At 41.7% G+C, this 18,904-nt stretch overlaps 1 protein-coding gene across 9 annotated transcripts in view; it reads left to right on the forward strand.

The window, feature by feature from the left end:
* The first annotated feature begins 8,396 nt into the window (after positions 1 to 8,396).
* The window catches only part of LOC110984840 (serine racemase-like), a 35,024-nt gene continuing 24,516 nt past the window's right edge, over positions 8,397 to 18,904 (forward strand). For 2 of the 9 annotated variants that reach the window (XM_087141713.1, XM_087141716.1), the window contains exons 1-2: positions 15,310 to 16,621; positions 17,905 to 18,009. In XM_087141713.1, the coding sequence (XP_086997839.1) occupies positions 16,478 to 16,621; positions 17,905 to 18,009 (249 nt within the window). In that variant the 5' untranslated portion in view covers positions 15,310 to 16,477. The other 7 variants (XM_087141712.1, XM_022245392.2, XM_087141717.1 and 4 more) reach the window with 7 other exon arrangements.

Below are 18,904 nucleotides of genomic sequence, written 5' to 3' on the forward strand. Positions count from 1 at the left end.
TTTCCTTTCAGTTTTCAATGGCTTAACTTATAACTTTTGAAGATATTTCTCTCCAGAATAAAAATAATCACGAGGCCCATCGCCATTTTGGAAATTGATGCCTACACTCTATTGCAAAATAGGGCAATTTGGAGGGCTCTGTTTGGTGCGATACTTTCAGAGAAACAAGCTGACAGCCCTGCCCCTGCATTTCATCCACCTTTTTAACAAACCACCAGGCCAGTCCACGTGCCACGAAAGGCTCTAATAGCAGAGAATTTGGACAGCCTACAAACCATGCTTTGGTCCAGGCTGCAGGTAATTGTGGACCTAATACTGGCCTGCAACCCTCAGCACCACATTTGAGTCCCAACTACTTGCCTACGGCTTGAATGTGCCTATATATATGTAGCCATGTGGTTGGGACACAAAAATAATGTGGTACTGGGGTATTATTCGCAGCTGCAGAGTTATTAGCCAGCTACCACCCAGAGAAAACTTGGAAATATTTTGCGACCCGTAGCTGGGATATCTCTGACATTTCACACTCAAAGATACCTTATTTTGCTGTTTCGTTAAGCATGTCGTTTGTTTATGAAGTTATTTTACCAATACTTATAACTCTTACACATTTTGATAAAACAGTTTAAATCATTTCACCCAACACGAAACCCAATGGAAAATGAAATCTTTCCTTTTTATAGCTCCAAACTATAGGGTACATCTTCTAGTTGTACCAAGATCATACCGGTCCTGAGGTGACAGATCTGTCAGGATTACTGCTCCCTATCAGTGTGCAGTCACGCACATTTGTCTCGTGTCGTTTAAAACGGCTATCAAACATACTTGTATAATCTTGCTTAAAGAGGTAGCCTGTAAAATGTCTTGCATTGTTAATTTTTGTAGCGCTATAAAGCAGTTTTAGGTGGATTTGTGCGCTTTATAAAAATTCTGTACTGTTATCATCGAACCCAAAATTTGCATCGTAATTTGAATCCAAGGTTGCTCATTCTCCGAACGAAATAGCAAAATGTAGTAAATGGGCATTTTCGGGAATGATTCATACATAAGAACATGTATGGATCAGTGAACCTTATTTTGCATGATTTGTCAAGTGGTTTGTAAAGTGGTAAACAAACTTTCAAGAAGTTGATAGGCTATAGCATTCCTCAATTTTATGATAGTGTCCTGTAATGGTTTTAGTCCAAGTTTCGCTGCAATGGTGCTAGAGAAATTGAAAAGAATGCATGTATATATCCAGCACTGAGTGTTGACGGCACAAATCCTCTCCTGAAGTTAATATAGCATTCGTCAATTTCATAGAGTCCTGAGCCCTTTTCCAATACTCGACTTCGGCTTCAGGTTTCGACTTTTTTGTTTTACTACCTGACTTTGAAGTTGTGAGCGCTATGGTAAGTCTGATAATGCCACAAAACATCAAGTAATTAGATGCAAAAGAGCCAAACATAACAGTACTTCAATTTAATTCAGTGGCTTCAGGCCCACAACCGGCAATTGGTTTCGAAGACGAAGACTGAGACGGAGACGAAGTTGAGTATTGGAAAACGGCCCTGTGGTGCACCGATAGGTTTTGCTGCAATGACACACGTGTAATAATGACTCCAAGGCGCAAGAGGAAGAGAAGAGTGTAGCCAGCACTGACAGCGTTGACTTCATGGATACCCTCAGTTTTCACGTAGACAAAACCCCGTGCAAAAGTGTGACGTCATCAAAACAGGCTGCTATTGGATGCTCTCAACGACTGTAGTTTTCCTATTGCCTGATATGATGTGGACCTGCAACTGGTTCTTTTGACGTCAGTAGCAATCTTGTTTGTTACATAGATTGTAGATTGTTTTTAATATATACATAACTACCGTAGATTTCACGAAAAGTGAAATTGTGCATTACCAATGTGTCTGATCTTTAAACGGTTGTAGTCATTGTCAAAGAAACACGTTTTCGTAATTTTGACACTCCCCTATTTGCATTTATGTTAGAGCAGTATAGCCAGCCTATGACCACGAAGGGGACCTTTTCATGTCTTCTGGATCCTTACTTGAGAGTGATGTATAGTGCCTTGGTGCTGAGCCTTGGCCTTAAGGCTTGATTATAGGTCCTTGGCCTCAGCCTTAAGACGTAAGGGCAGCCTTGGCCTTGGCACCGTCGATATTGTATTTTGGCCGATACTAATATATCGGTTTTTATATCAATATTATCGATATATCGAATTTTATTCATTTTCAATTTTCAAGGTATTATAACAGGCGTAAATTGCTGGTAACTTGTTCTAAGGGTACACCCCTACACTGTAATGGTGTGATTCAATTCACGTTGGCGACTTGTTCTAGCGTCCGCATTACGTACGTTAATTGCCTACGTGGGATGGGATTCACACTGCCGTGCATATCATCAGCGCTAGTCTACGTACGTTTGGTAAGCAAATAATTCTCTGTTTTGGAAGATAAATTTTGTAATATTTTTGAAGCAACGTGTACGCGAATTATTGAGTGCGAGACCGAGATAAGTGATTGAATTTATTCTTCAAATGTCGCCGTATATGCCACCCGGAGTATAAGCTACAGGGACATTTTCACTCAGTGTGAGAACCAACGTAAGCCGTACGTAGCCTATACAGAATTACGGTAATGTGACGGTGCACCTCCTTATTTTTCAATAAAGTTCGTTCCTCAGAAGCGATATTTTCGATATATTTTTCAATATCGATGTTTTCAAAGTTTCGATGTTCGTCGATATTACCAAATAACTAACATCAGCGATATCAATACCCATATTGATAATATCGATATATAGATATATCGATGGTGCTTAGGCCTTAGTCTTAGCCTTGAGGTATCGATGTCTTGTAATTTTAGAGCCTTGCCCTTCAAGGCCCTCTAATTTTAAAATGTTTCAAGTAAATTTGTTTGAAATCTTGCTACTCTGCAAATACACGTACATGCTTGTCAGCTTTGAGCTCTCTGCAGTATCTAAGATTATCATGTTTGGCCCTGGAGAAGGGAAACAACCTAAATTTGTTCACCTGTATACATTTCTGGTAAGAACGTTTGATAGAACATTTTGTTGCTTCCTAAAACAGAGCTACAGCAATTTTACACGTATACAATCAATATTCGCTGTTCATATGGCCACAAGGCCAGGGAGATTATTTTTAACTTCCATAAAATTATATGGAATACATATATACAGAACATCTGTGTTGAAGACTGTCAATCGCCCTCGACGAATACTGCCCCATGATATTTTGCTAATTACAATGTTAATTAATGTCAATTTATTTGTCACGACACTGCCATTCGTTAATACGCCGATTCAGATCACCGTCTTCAGTTTAGGTACAGGTTCAAGCATACGGCCTGCGGAGGGAGTCCAGTAGGCTGGCCCTGGCAAATGTACCCCCAGTCCTTGAGGGCGCCAGGAAGTGCACTAGTAACCAGGCCCGTCGGAAAGTATAAAAAAGGGGGGGGCACTCATGTTTTCCATCCTGATCGATTTTTGCGAAGCCACGGCGTGGCGTTCGGGACCCACTCAAGGGCCCCGGGAAATGTTGGATTCTAGATGCTCTCTGGTGCATTCTTGGGGACTTTCCGGGCCACTTGCTTCTGTAATTTGGCCCCAAATATGATGCTTGCATTTAAAAAGTGAAATAATGACAAGAATTTTCAGTAAAACCGTATAATGTACATGTACATACGTACTGTACCATAAAACTCGTTTCATTTGCGTGGCATATACAATAGCACAACTTTACTGATTCTGTTGATGTGTCGCGTGGTGGCCCGCGATTGAGGCTTCTGCAAAATATACCTTCAGTAAGTTTATGATGAAAATCATATCGTGCGTATTTATTAAAAATGGCCACGGACATCGTCAGCATACATTACAGACTGGGTTTAAAAGATGCCTTTTTTGGTTTTAAAAAAGACGAATACGGTAATTTTGGTCATGGGAATTTTATTGGGATAGTCAGATAGTAAACTCTTGAGTAGTCGACTGGTGTAAGTAAAAATGTCTGGCTGTTTTTATTTCTGAAAAAAAATTGTGTTCAAAGTTCCCGACTATCTGCACTAAGCTTCCATACAAGTAGGGCTGTCTGGCAACAGTTAAAAGACAAATCTCAAAAGAGAGCCATATGATGTACGGCCCTTCATGTGTGGGGCTACGTCGTGCCCACTGTCCATGTCAGGTGCATGTCGAATTGTTATTTGAACGATTCTTTAGGTTGTTCTTCAAACTTTAAAAGCTGGAACAAATATTTATTGAATGTAATGCCATACCGTTAGAATAATTATTGTTTGTAACCCGATTGAGGACTCAAAGGGGAGAGGATTTATGATTACCGGAACTAAAATCCCTTTCAATATTGTCCCACATCTTGTTTTGCACCATGCATTCTAATCATGCATGCCTCCAATGTGGCCCAACAAGCATCACTTTAACGTGCTATGGGCATGGTGAAATTGGCCCCTTCAGAAGTTGAGGCAGGAAAAGAACACACACTCCCAGCGCGCGCTGCGGCGGAACCACCTACCCATGCTACCAGTCAGGGGTTGCACGTTTGAGTGAGCTACTTTGCGCACGCATCCTATCAGGCTACCAGGAGTAGCCGCTCAAGCACATGGGTTACAACATTTACAAGAACATGACGTAATTTGACGTGAAGTCCAAGACGAGAAAAAAATTGTCGTTGCGGTAGCAGTTGTGCAGCAAAATCTCTGCTTAAATTTAAGTCAAAATTACATTGTGTTTTCTTTACAAATTCACAATAATTGGAATTTTACTGTATAATCTCTTTTCTGGTACACTTTAATAGTTTGATCTTGCATTACATGTCTGCAAACCATTACATCATATTTAGGTGGTTCAACCTTATTAGCATAAGCTCATCCCCAGGGCATTTGGGTAGCTGTGCCTTTTAATACACATTGGGTAGAAGGATGCATTGTGAATATATTTTCTCAGCCATGCAGTCAGCAGTTTCTGATTTGTAAATTTCACCAAAACAAAAGCTTTATCAATAACCAAGTTGTATTTTCAGAGTTTGATTATGTCATCACTTCTCTAAACTGAACAGTTTGATCATTATGTTAATGATGCCCCCGGGTAAAGATACTTCAGACACATGGAAAAAGAATGACTTGGAACCAGTTTGTACAATTCGGGCTTGTATATTTACAATTCCAGATTATGATCTCTATTTACAAGGATGTTGAAGTTAGACAAATAATCGGTACAATGGGCCCTTAAATTTGAAATAATTGTCCTGTGATTTAGTACATGTACTTTGCTCGTCTACTAGATTCCCGAGAGGGCTAATTATTGAAAATTGGTAACCTCGTTATGTTGGTCAAATATAAGTCCCGGATATGTGATTACTCTCCCAACAAGTAATGATGGGAATTCCCAATCCGTAATGGTGCGTTCGGCCGGTTCCGTGGCGTTCCAGCCAGGTTACAGAGTCCGGCGTAGTCTCCTCTCAAGGACAGCTTGACTTCAGGTGTGAAACTACCCGGAACTTTCGTACGTACACGTAGAGTGGGTGTAAAGGGAATTCTCAAATCCCAAAGGTTACGGCCATCTATACACATGAATTCAATATTGTCATGTGCAAGTTTCATGCCTTCTTATTAATGCCGGAAATTACTTAAAAGTTTCCATTTCCCAACTGCGTAAGTCACAATGTTTCTTATTCCGTTAAACTGCACTGCGTTTGAAACAACATGTATCAATTACGTTCGCAATTGTCATACATCAGGAAAATCTCATACTTATATCCAAATCATGCTCACTATGGTCAGTCTGTACCCAATAATTAACATAGGGTATTTTTAATTCAAGCAAACTGCATTTCGACAACAATCTCTTAGAAAACAAAATATTCAACTTACGGTTATTTCAGGTAACATTAATCAACGATGTCTTGGCTGAGTGTTGCATAATTCTGGGACCGGATTCTGGGAGACCGTACTAGCTCTGTAATAGCTAGATCTGACCATGGAGGAAGGACACAGAAGGAGTTCGAACGGCCCAGGCTATAACTTCTGGCCGATTACCACTTTCTGCCATGCCCGGTATGTCCATAGCCAGAGCGCAGCCCACGCCTGCTACCCACCACCTGCTTTGCAACCATAAGCTCCCTTAGCACCCCATGATTGTCGCCGCAATTTTTCGTTGGTAATCTGCATCCCTAAAACGTTGTGTACTGCAGTATAGGAAGTTGAATATTCATGCCATCGTTGGTACTTGATATGATCCGACAACATCATCAAATTTAGTGTTTGCGCAGTTGCTTTTATTAGGCTGTATACCCGAAGTGTTCATGTGCAGTTATTGCCCTTATCGAACGCTTTCTTCTGGACTTCTTTTAGGAATAAGTAGCCAAGCTGTTTGTAAGATTGTGTGTTTTGTTTGAATCATTTTATTGTGGCATTCGTATTTTATGAGATTTCACGATCACTCCTTGTGATGAAATAGCGCATTTTGTTCCTAATTAACTAAGCTTTACAGTAGTAGCGAACATTTTGTTGGCCAGTCTTAGCCAAATTTGTTCCAAGTCTTTGAACACTGATGTATTGGACGGAGGAGACTAGAATTACAAACTTTGCATGGATAATGAAACAGTGTGTCAAAATTTTAAAAGTTTATTTATGATGCCAAAACTAGGTCTAATATCAAGAATTTTTTTTCTCTCTATTTCCTGGTCACGTCGATAGTTTGTATTTAATTACAAGCAAAAAACTACAAGTATTGCCAGGATATTACTGACCCCACTTGTCCGGCTGGCTAAGATGCAGGCAGCAATGAGGCATTTTTTGGAATGTTTTCTATTTTTTATATTCGTCAGACTCGGCGGCGACCATCATTGGACGCTTTGAAGTGCCTAAGTTACAACTCCTTCTGTGTCCTTCCTCCATGGGTAAACCAAGGCAGTTGGTGGAACATTTTCTGCTGACAGAAACGGAGGAAGCTTACAGCAAAGCAAAGAGCCTGTTGTCAGAAAGGTACGGCAATAGTAGTGCCGTTAGTCCGGCATTTACAAGAAAGCTTCAACAGTGGCCAAAGTTGGCCCACAATGATTCCTCCGGGCTGAGAGATTTTGCAGATTTTCATGGGAAAATCGAGGCCGTTCGAGCAACAGTTGCAAGTCTAGGAGTACTAGACTACCCAAGTGAAAATACCCACCTAGTTGAAAAGCTGCCGTACTTCCTCGAGAGTGAGTGGAGAGACAGGATCGATTTCTGGAGAAAGAAACACGGTCATGACGCCTTTCCCCCTTTCACTGAGTTTGTGAAATTCATGAAAAATGCTGCAGACAAAGCCAACATTCCTGAATTGCAGAGTGCCTTAAGAAGTCAAGACAAACAGCACCCAGGTACATGTACACCAGATTCTAATGCGAAGAGTAGCAGAGGAAGGAAGGCCAGCAAGTTTGCAACTACAACACAGCAAAGTGAAATGTCAAGATCCCCAACTCAGAGAGATGGGAATTCCAACAGAGCACAGTTATCAGGTGACAATCGTTGCTGCTTTTGCAAGAAGCATCACTCCTTAGATGAGTGCAACCTGTTCGCACGCAAACTCTTCAAAGAAAGGAGAGAGTTCTTCTTTCAGAAACGACTCTGCATGGGATGTGCAAGTGCAGTTAATCGCCAAGTAAAGGACTGTGCTAATGAAATGGTTTGCTGGATTTAAACAGGTGCACATCTGACCAGTCTTCGACCTGAAGTCGAGACAAGACAGCGGCAGAAAATACAACTAGGCAACCAGTCGAGTGCAGCTGGTCAACCGACAAGCCAACTATCTAGTCAAGCTGTACCATTCACACCAGTCACTCTTAAGCCGGACGACGAGGGAACATCCAGTTGTACTTAAGTGTGTGCTCAGCCTGACCAGGGTGGAGAGAGCGATCACTCTATGATCATTCCTGTCCTGCTGCGATCTGTAGATGACCCATCGGCAGAATTTTTGGAGTACGCCATTCTTAACGAGCAGTCACATACAAGCTTTGTATCCAAGGATCTGTGTGAGAGAATGAATATCAAAGGGCCAGAGACTCAGTTGCTGTTGAACACCACGCAGGAACAAAATGTTTGCATATCTAGTAAGTGCATATCCGGACTTGAAGTTCTTGACATAGCCAGGGAGCACAAGGTAAAACTCCCAGTCTGTTTCATGTGCGCCAGGTACCTGCTAAGAAATCTCAGATACCGAAAGCAGATGTCGTCAGACAGTGGCCTCACCTTGCCGCACTTGCAGGAAAGCTCATGCCATGTGATCCTTCCCTCCACATCTCTCTTCTAATTGGGAGTAATTGCACTAGCATAGTTCGCCCAAGAGAGATCCCTGCTGGAGGATGATGAACCATATGCCCAGAGATCACTCCTAGGATGGGGAGTAATGTGGTGTTTGCTAATTGTTAAGTGCTGTAGTCACATGAGGGCGCTATTCATGTTGTCCATGAATCGCTCGGTACGTTGCCGTGTAGTAATCTTGGTGTTTTGGACATGCTATGCGGACACGAGAGTTAGTGCCAGGTTTAATAATGCATTCATTTATGAAATGTTAATGGCTTGGTTATGTGAGTTACAGATAAATGCAAATGGTTAGATATTTGATAGTCCAGATCGATTAATAGAGGGATTAATTTGCAATCAGTTAAGCTCCGGTGCCCATGAATATACGTGTAAATTGGTCGTTCGCGCCACAACCTTGGATCTCTTCCAAAACTTCTAGACAACTTTGTAGTCGTCAGGTTCAGGGCCTGGAATGGTCCTTTGGATTTGCTGAATTGTACCAGCAGGGTTGGGGGCCCTAGGCTAGGGGCAGATTGGCTACATCGACTGGTGAGTTACATGTATATAGCGAGTTATGTAATAGCTAATATAAGGTCATAAAAGTGGCTGTATGTAGCAGGGTGCAAGTTGAATGTCAAATTTGCAATGTGGTGTGCACGTACGTGTACCTCCACCTTTGTTATTGTACATGTACAATATATAAAGAGTAATATATAAAGAGTGCCGGCAAATCAGTTGAACAGACGGGATGGGAAAGTGAATTGCAGTCCCCACACTGGAGTATACCATCCGAAGAAACCGGATAAAATTCGGGTTGTATTCGACTGTTCAGCCAAGTACAGTGGGATGTCCCTAAACGACTACCTTCTACAATGTCATGACATGATGAATGGCCTGCTGAGCATTCTTTGTAGATTCAGAAAGGAAGAACTAGCCTTCTCACTGGATGTCAGAAGTATGTTTCACCAGTTTTCCGTTGATGAAAGGTATCGTGACTTACTCAGATTCCTCTGGTGGGAGGATGGCGATCCAAGGGGGCCAATAGTCGACTACAGGATGAAGGTTCACCCCTTTGGTGCTGTGAGTTGACCAGGTTGTGCGAACTTTTGCCTGAGAAAAGCTGCGGATAATGGCGAGAAGGAATTTGGTGCCAATGCTGCTGAATTTATCAGAAATGACTTCTATGTCGATGATGGGTTGAGGTCAATCCCCACAGTTAAAGAAGCATCCAACCTCATCAAAGCAAGTCAAAGGCTGTGCACCAAAGCCGGGTTGAAGTTGCATAAACTTGCCTCCAACAAGAGGGAACTCCTGGAAGCATTCCCGGCAGAGGAAAGGGCAGGAGGTGCCCAAGCGATTGATCAAACAGTAGACAGGATGCCCATGGAAAGGGCTTTGGGTGTCAGCTGGTGAGTGGAAAGCGATACCCTCCCATGTCGCATAGAGTTGAAAGATAAACCTCTGACAAGACGTGGGATCTCGTCAACAGTATGTTCTGTTTACGATCCGAATGGCTTCGTGGCACCAGTGATTCTACAAGGAAAGAAAATGTTGCAGCAAATGTGCAAAGACAAGCTGCACTGGAATAGTCCAATACCAGACCAGCTTCAGCCTGAATGGGAAAGGTGGCGTCTAGAAATCTTCAACCTGGACAAAATAGAAATCCAGAGGTGCTTCAAGCCAAAGGACTTTGGAGCTGTGAAGGTCAGTGAACTTCACCACTTTTCAGACGCTAGCCAGGATGGATATGGCCAGTGCTCATACTTGCGGCTCAACAATGAGGATAACAGAGCACGTATCTCCTTCGTCATAGGAAAGGCAAGAGTGTCCCCACTAAAGTCTGTAACCATTCCCCGATTAGAGCTTGCTGCAGCGGCTGTGTCAGCAACAATGAGTGAATTTCTTCGCAGAGAGCTGGCTGTTAAAACATCGGGGAATTTCACTGGACCAACAGTAAAATAGTGCTAGGCTATATCCATAATGAAGCCAGGCGGTTTCATGTGTATGTTGCCAACAGGGTGCAACTAGTCAGAAACCTCACTGATCCAAGAAGTGGCTGTATGTAGACAATCAACAGAACCTCGCTGACGAGCATCACGTGGGCTGACAGTGAAGCAACTGGCTTTTAGAAAAGGCCCAGTGGCTACTTGGTCCAGAGTTCCAGTAGTAGAAGTGACACTAAATGAGTCTGATCCAAATGTGGGAAAAGCTTCATCACTAGTAACGAATGCTGAATGTGACAAGATCAACATCCAAAACCACTACGAGACAAGTCGATTAGAGGGTCTGTCATCATGGAACCGAGCTCGTAGAGCAGTAGCTCTCTGTTTAAAATTCAAGTAGAAGTTGAGAAACAAAGTCATCCAGAAATGCAGTCAGGAGGCAAATACTCAACTGCCCACTCCAAAGCAGCCCATGACGGTAGCAGAGATGCATGCTGCGGAGATTGTAACAATAATGAGTGTTCAGCATGAGCATTTTGGTGCTGAGTTGCAGGCACTTGTGGCAAACGCTAGACTGGGCGCCGCTATCTTGCCCAGATCACTGCTCCCGAACCGCGCCTCTGTCGCGTTCGTCTATTGGCCGCCGGGTGGACTATCGAACGGTCTTTTCAATTGGGCATGTGTGCGTTGGTCCCGATGCAGGTCTTCCTGCGGTTTAGCCAAGTACCAGCGGCGCGGCGGGTGGTGTGTGTTGGTTCCCCGACAGTTCCCTTGGTTTCCCTTTGGTGGTGATGTAGTACCCGCTGTGGCATTCCGGCCTGATTGGTCCCCGGAATTTGCTGAATATTCACGCCACGTCCAGATCCACGCTGTCCCCACTGTTCTTGCATCACGTTGTAGTGTTTGTCCCTGGGCAATGTGGTACCATTTGCGACCTTCCTGTTAGATTGGTCAACAGGAAATTTCAGTATTCACGACCTATTTTCTGGTTCGCATTGTTTTATCTGTGCCTTTTCGTGCAAGCCCGTGATGATGCTGTACCAACAGCAGTCCGTGTCCATCGGCGCCGGCCGCAGACGATCTTAGGTTATCACTCAGCTGACGACAGGCCGGCTAATCCCATTGTCTACATATGACTGCCGCAGTGCCTGCGTATACATGAGGCGCTTGGTCATTACTAGAAAATAGTAACAGATATACGACAATCCCAAACATGCACGTTGATTTTAGCCCACCCTGAATCTCACTGAGAGCTGGGTATGTTCGTGGGCGGATTCTGAAGTAATGTCCAATGAATAGTCAGACAAGACAAACACTTCGATGTAACAAAAATAGAACGCAGGGCCCTACTCTTCAGATCTAAGGCCTGAGGAACTGGTATTCCCCAATACAAGTATCGGCCAGGCCACAATTACACTTTCATCTCAACAAAATAAGAATAATGAATATTAATACACCCCTGATAAAAGTCAATGTGAGCACTCATTGTAACTTACATTACACATTTACATAGTGCTAGCAATTTCTTGAATTTTCTTTTTATCTACATTTCAATGGGCCACTCCACGCACGAAGTTAGGTCTCTTTATTCGAGCGTCTCCGAAATCCGGAGATTGTTTGTACCCGAAAAAAATATTACTAATTAGATCTACTTAGGTTGCTGCCACCTGACACTGACGTCTCAGATCAACCCTCCTCCATTATTTATTTGCTTGGAAATAGTCACATCAGTATCAGTGTAACAATCTTCATAACAAATTCTTTCATTCCTCAAAGTACTGTCACATTTTACTTGTATTTTTCCTTTTAGTAAACAGTTCGCTCATATTTTCTTCCCCGTGCAGTGAATAAGTCTCTTGAGAAACCCAATCTCTGTGTGTCTCTGTTTCCCCGATTCTCATTGGTCAATAGTTCAGCCCTGATTTCTTTGTGTGTTTTTCGCAGTCCAGTGAACAACACCATATTATATATAACGGGTTTTGCCCTTACCCAACGTATATTAATAAGCACTTTATGCTCAGTGCTTGTCCGAGAGCTTGCCAAAAAAGCTTGCTACCCGTTATTTATAACTAACATCTCCCCAACGTAAAAATACATCTTGAAAATAGTTCGCGGTACCCGCTGCTTCATTTGACTCGGACCGGCCAGCCGACCCCGGCAAGCTCGGTGGTCGAGTGGTTAAGACATCTGCACTAGTAAGCAGGAGGTCGTGGGTTCAAGTCCCACCCGAGTAAGCTTGTGAGGATTTTTCGCAAGCTCTCGGACTGTATGCTCAGTGCTTGTTAATATACGTTGGGTGAGGGCAAAACCCGTTTTATATAATTAACATCTCCCCAACGTAAAAATACATCTTGAAAACAACCATATTAGCAAAGACAGGCGTAGTGGGTGTGTGTGTACAAATGGTATGCATCTTTTGTTGAGTGCGCCATGGTTAGTCTGGTCAGTCAAGTGTGAATACTCTTGCCAGTTTTTCTGGGGGTGCGGTCCAGTCAGTTGAGGACCTGAATCCGCTTGATTTGCCTGCAGGAGTTTTTGATTAGCTGTGACAAGGGCCATGTTTCCTTCTTTAAGATTGCTGATACTAAGCAGCGTTTCCAGACAAGCAATCTCTGCTGCCTTTCTTAAAATGGGTAGAAAATCTCCTAACCGTAAGTAAAAGCTTTAGCCTGATATTACAAATATCTTGTTTTAGTTTACTCCAACTGTACCATTGTGATTGTAGTATGGCCAAATGTCGTCCAGAAAATAATTCACTTAGTGCAGAGAGAGTAAATCAGATACTGACACATTACTCTTTAGGTGGCACTTAAGATTTGGAGATTGGATAATCTTAGCCCATAGAAGAAAGCTTTCACCAGTTGAGCTGGGAAACTGTAGACTGCACTAGCCTGGAGGAGACAGTCTATAGGAAAGGGACATGAAAGGGACCACTTTGAGCAAACAGGGCCGTGGCTCTACCCAGTTGTATTTGGCTTCTCCATGCAAGAACTGAACTGTTTTAGGTTGTGTTGTGGACATTTCAGCAGTATTGTTTATGAGTTCCCAATGGAAGGCTGATAGAAGCGAGACTGAAAACGGAAGAAATTTTGCGAAAGTAAGAACCTTATAAATGGACCTGGGGAATTGATACAGTTGGAATATAAATCCCAGTGAAAACTCAGTGAAACTGAACTGTGTTTATAGGGAAACTTAAATGAATTCTGAAGTTAGAGGTTGAAGCTGACAGAAGTAGATTGATGGATCCAGAGAAGATATGGCAATTGAATAAATTAAAGTATTGAATGAGGTTCGGGAGTTCAGTGGATCCAGAATTAGAGAATTTATAAACTGATGGAAGCTGTAATTTTTTTGAAGGAAAATGTGGTGTCTAGATCCAATGCGTTCATAGTCATTCACGTTCATGAGTTGATTGACGGACTTGTGATGTCATAATCATATTAGAGGTTAAATTACTGGGAAATTTAGTTCAATCTGGTACTGGTGTGAATTTGAATTTTGATGGAAAATTTTAGCCTACTTCGTTGGTAGTGAAATTTGAAAAGTTTCTTTTTATGGAGGGGTAGAATCCTCTTTAGAAAGTTAAACATCTTGGAGTGAAAACATACTGACATTAATATCATTGAACTGTATTGAAAAAAAACCGCACATAATCATCTGGGGGTTATATATAACTATATATAACAGGTTTGCCCTTACCCAACGTATATTAATAAGCACTGTATGCTCAGTGCTTGTCCGAGAGCTTGCGAAAAAAACCTCACAAGCTTACTCGGGTGGGACTCGAACCCACGACCTCCTGCTTACTAAAAAAAAAAATACATCTTGAAAATATCTGGGGGTTTATTTGTTCATCTTTGGAATACACACGATCGCTTTATTTGAAGTAAGGAAATTCAATTTGTTGGCGTATTGTAAATAGAAACATAAATTGTGGATGTTTTCCAATTATTTCATGAGTGTATGGCATCTTTCCCACACAATAATTTGTCCGAGGGAGTCACAAAAAGTGACTATGTGACAAGTACCTAAAAATTAATAACAGTTTTAAAAGCTGGAAAGTCCACAGCGCTGACAAAGTAAATTAAACAACGTTAACGGTTGCTTCAGAGAAAATAAAGCTTGAGATTTCTAAAGATCTTAAGGCTGTCATCTACACAGTGTGCTCCCCAGCACACTTTTCCAAAATTCCTCACTTCAAGATGGGCCGGGCTAGCTATCCTTCAGAACACCATTTTTAGTCACACAACTTAAATAAAACCACAAAACGCTAATGGGCTTTCCATATTCTGAGGCTAATGTCGGTACATCTAAAAAGTACTCGGAGATGTGCCAGCTGCAGTTAAAACATCGTTACACACTTGAGGCCTCTGTAAGGTTATACGTAATTTTAACAGAGCGTATTTTGTCTTTTTGCGTACGTTGTTGGTGAATAAAGTTTTGTTTTATCTATATGTATTTTCTATATTTTTAATTGTGCCAATAGGATCTCTTTGAGCGTATGAAGTCTGAACGTTGTTCAAATCTGGATACAGTGGTGTGATAAAAAAAATTACTAATATGGCACTGATGTCTCAGCTCAACCCATGATTTAGCGGGTGCCACGCGAAGCGCGGCATCCCGCTAGTACAGATCATATTGCCTTATTCAAAGCATAAACGCAAACAACGGGCAAGTTTGGGCGCGTTAGGCCAGTTGTCATTGGCTTTTCAACAATGCGCATGCGCTAAGTTATACTCGAACGACCCCAGTCGGCCTATTTTTATCTCATTGTTAGTCAAATTTCAGCCTAGGCTGCGATTCTCGTAGCGTACAGGTTCACTGAAACTCGGCAAATATTTTCATGTGAATGGTTCCCTCTGTAACGATAAATGATATATGTTATTAGTAACCAGCGGTGCGATCATACCTCTGAGCCTGGTTCCAAATGGTCGTCTAGACATGTCTGACCGTACACCGTTCGAGGGCTAGTCAGTCTATAGTCAACTATAGTCGTCGCTCAAACTTGCCCATGGCTACAGAGGAACCTGACTTGGTCAAGTACACTGTTGCTATTAAGGTAGAAACACTATGGCATACGCTGTCTAGACTCCGTGCGGTGTTTCCCCTGTGCCTGCAGTGTGTACATTTTCTATGGCGCTCTGAACTTGCCTAGCCCCAGTACCGCTCGTTGTAATGTGGCCTTTGACTTTCCTGCCTCCGAACGTGAGCAGTAGGCAGGTCAAAAGTTCAGAGCAGCCAAGAAGCCATAAATCCCATACCCTTAACTTAATTCAGAGTTCCAAGCAATTGGTCGTGAATTCTTAATGGTTAGTCCTGACCTGACCTCCATGAACTTAGCTCTCTTTGCCAGTCTTGACCTGTATTGACTATGGAACTACTTAAATACATGTAGTAGTCAACTGACCATCACCTCGTCTTTCTTTCATCGGGCACGCGCATGATCACCCATCAACTCTGGACCAATTCTTGCTGTAACAAAGTGTATAATAGTAGTTGTACAAAAAAACAATTTTTGTTCCTTAGTGCTGTCAGTTTTAGACTCTAGCGCAACCCTATCTTAAAAACTCTAAAGTATCTATTCCGTACCGTAGATTCTTTGGGCGGAATGATATCGCCCATGTATATTTTCCGTGCTGTTTTTGTACATGGCAAAATCCTCTTAGCAGGGTCGGTACACTCTTAAAACAACCTAGTCAAAATGTTGACTGATTTTCCTAGTTGTTCAAAATTGACTACGGATTCAGTCAAACACCTACGCTGATGTTGGCAAATCATGCTTTCTGACAAGATTCCTATTCGATGCCTTTTGAAACATCTATGAACTGACTGAAAAAAAATCTAGGAGGGTCGCCTAGTTTCAAATTGCACCCAGTTGATACTGAAGTGCCAGTCAAATTTTACTGCATTCTAGTCGGATTTAACTGATCCTTTTTAGAGTGTAGACAAAAAGGCTTATTTTCGAGGGCGGGAGTCAAACGTAGGGTTTGTCGGAAACGAGAACTATACAATTTAAAACGAGTGCCCTATTTCAACAAGTGCATGTACTCCAGTTCACTACTTGTAAATTGCAACCTTCAAATGTTATTGCTCTTGAATAAAGTTACGGTCCCGTACAGCACTGCCAAGGTTGTATTCCGACTGCCATGATGTGCACAATGCAGTATATTGCTCTGTGGCATCTGTAACATGTACACCATGCCGATCAAGTGACCTGGGCACTGAATTGTTCAGCTGTACATGTACAGCACATGTACAGTACTGAACAGTACATCCACATGCTGTTTCCAACGTCCAGTCACTTCGGAACGGGAGGGGAGTTTTGTCCGGATTTTTACGAAACCGGGTCCGATTGGCCCTAGTTCTCTGCTCGGTTCAAGCGACGTAAGTGTATGCATAGCTCTATGGTATATGTTAAGAAATTTCACACAGATTTTTGGGGCAAAATGAACTGTTTGTTGAAACACTTTCGCCCAGGCAATAGTCCGTTCTTGTTCGTCATGTAAAGCCTGTGACTAAAAGCTTGGCGAGGCCGAATGAGTCGTATACGGGATAGTTCTAGGGACGTCACAAAGGGGTCTACTTATAAAAACAAATCGAATTCTGGTCCTTCTCGTTATTCAAATATTAAGCTGGACTTAGACGGCACCGCCCAGTATTATGGAACATTTCTTGATTGTCTTTCCCAGGAACTCTTGGCTTGGGAAAACATGCGCAATTCTTTGGTAACTGGTGGGATTATCATATTTTCCCAGTGGGCGCAAATGGTTGAGTTAACGTTGACCAAACGTTTATCTTTATCGTCTAACAAATGTGGAATTCTAATTGTGTTTGAATTTTTTTTTTGGACGTTGAACGCTTGCTCCGAAATCAGTGTTGGAAGCATAACATATGTCGACGTTGATGCCATGTTGAAAAGTGTGCATTGAATTAAAGTGAAATATTGGTTGTATTTGAAAGTTTTCTAACGTTGAATACTGCCTGCTTTAACAACGCTAAAACCATGTATCTCTAAAAAAAAAGGAAACCAATATTCAAAGGAATAGTATTGACCTTGATATAAAACGCGTCATCAACGTAATATATCGACGTTGATACCATGTTAAAAATTGACGTTTTATTGATGTTGACTAATGACTGTATTTGAAAATTTGACAATGATCCAACTGATAATAAACGTACGCCTGTCCACATTGATGGTATGTCGAAGTTAATGGATTGAAAAAACGATGAATTATAATTGCACTTGACATTTTTCTGACGTTGAATTCTGTTCGATAAATCAACCCTTAAATCAAAACGTGTAGTAAACAGAGTACATCGACGTTGATACCATTTTGACAAGTGACGTTGTAATAAGAACAGCTGTCGAATAATGATTGTACTTGAAACTTTTTTCTGTCGTAGAGTCCCTGACATTTAATGAACGTTTAAAACACAACATCCAATCAACGTTAATGCCATGTTGTCAAACCTACGTTGCGGCATCACAGAATATAAATGGAATATGAGTGTACGATTTTGAATCCTTACCAATAAGTTAACATTACCGGCATAACATAAAACCAACACACGCAGCTACACATGGACGTTCATTCTACGTTGACAATGGTAATATACAAGAACATAATTCGATATTCATTCTATGATCTCGAATGTTCATCAAGCACAAAAATGTCTTCGCCCAGGATGGCGTTAAATTTTCGCCGCGCGGAGGAAGAGAAGCAAGGGCTGTAGTGTATGTTAAGCTCTGTGGCTACATCCAACAGAAGGTATGTACAAGTATATTCTTACCATAAAACACAATCAGTGCATGAAAAAGAAACATAAGTGCATAGAAAGGGTGAAAGGAGTGCGGCATTGCTTAACAGGGACATATGCATATGCAGCATGTACTTGTATATTCTTCTAGAAATACATTCAAATCACTTTTTACTCTACAGGTAGATGTTCAGTCTGAATCCAAGGATGAACACTTGAGGAATGCAGGAAATGGAACCACAATTCCTCCAAAATGATTTTGGGACCTGCGTATAGCGCTTATACAGTTTAACCAAGTGCTTAGAATTCAGCATATTATTTGATATGTCAGTTTCGCGTACTGGTAGATGTACTTCTTATACGTTCATCTCACACTTGTTGATAGATAGAATAGATTTATAGATTTAATATATCGTAGTGGGAAAGGTTTGCACAATGTGTATCACGACTTCAACCTTCCTTTCAAATAATTATACATATCACATATGGATGAGCAAACAATTTTGTGACGTAAAAACTTGAAAACTTTGTCAGGATGTCTGATGTCTTTCCGGTTTCTTTGAGGAAACTGTAAATTAAAATTATCTCTATACGCCAAATTCAAAAGAAAAATCCTCAACTCATACATGACAACCTTTTTTAAACTCCACACAGATTTTCAAAAAGACACATTGCAAAATCACCATCCGCCAGCTACATGTATACCACATACAACAAAAAGGATGCATAGAAAAATTAGACGATCAGAAAAATTTCAACAAACTACTCTCTTTGGAAAGTTGTCGGCATCAACTTGTGGGCAACGATTTTGTGCATTTATTAGGGAATGTTCATGCCGGGTGACCAGGGGCTGCTTTCATAAACCATCCCTATACATGTACACCGGCTTGAACGAAAAAAACGGAG

Source organism: Acanthaster planci, linkage group LG09 (assembly GCF_054643075.1).
Source record: "Acanthaster planci isolate LZ-2023a linkage group LG09, COTS_SCS, whole genome shotgun sequence".
Lineage (NCBI taxonomy): Eukaryota > Metazoa > Echinodermata > Asteroidea > Valvatida > Acanthasteridae > Acanthaster > Acanthaster planci.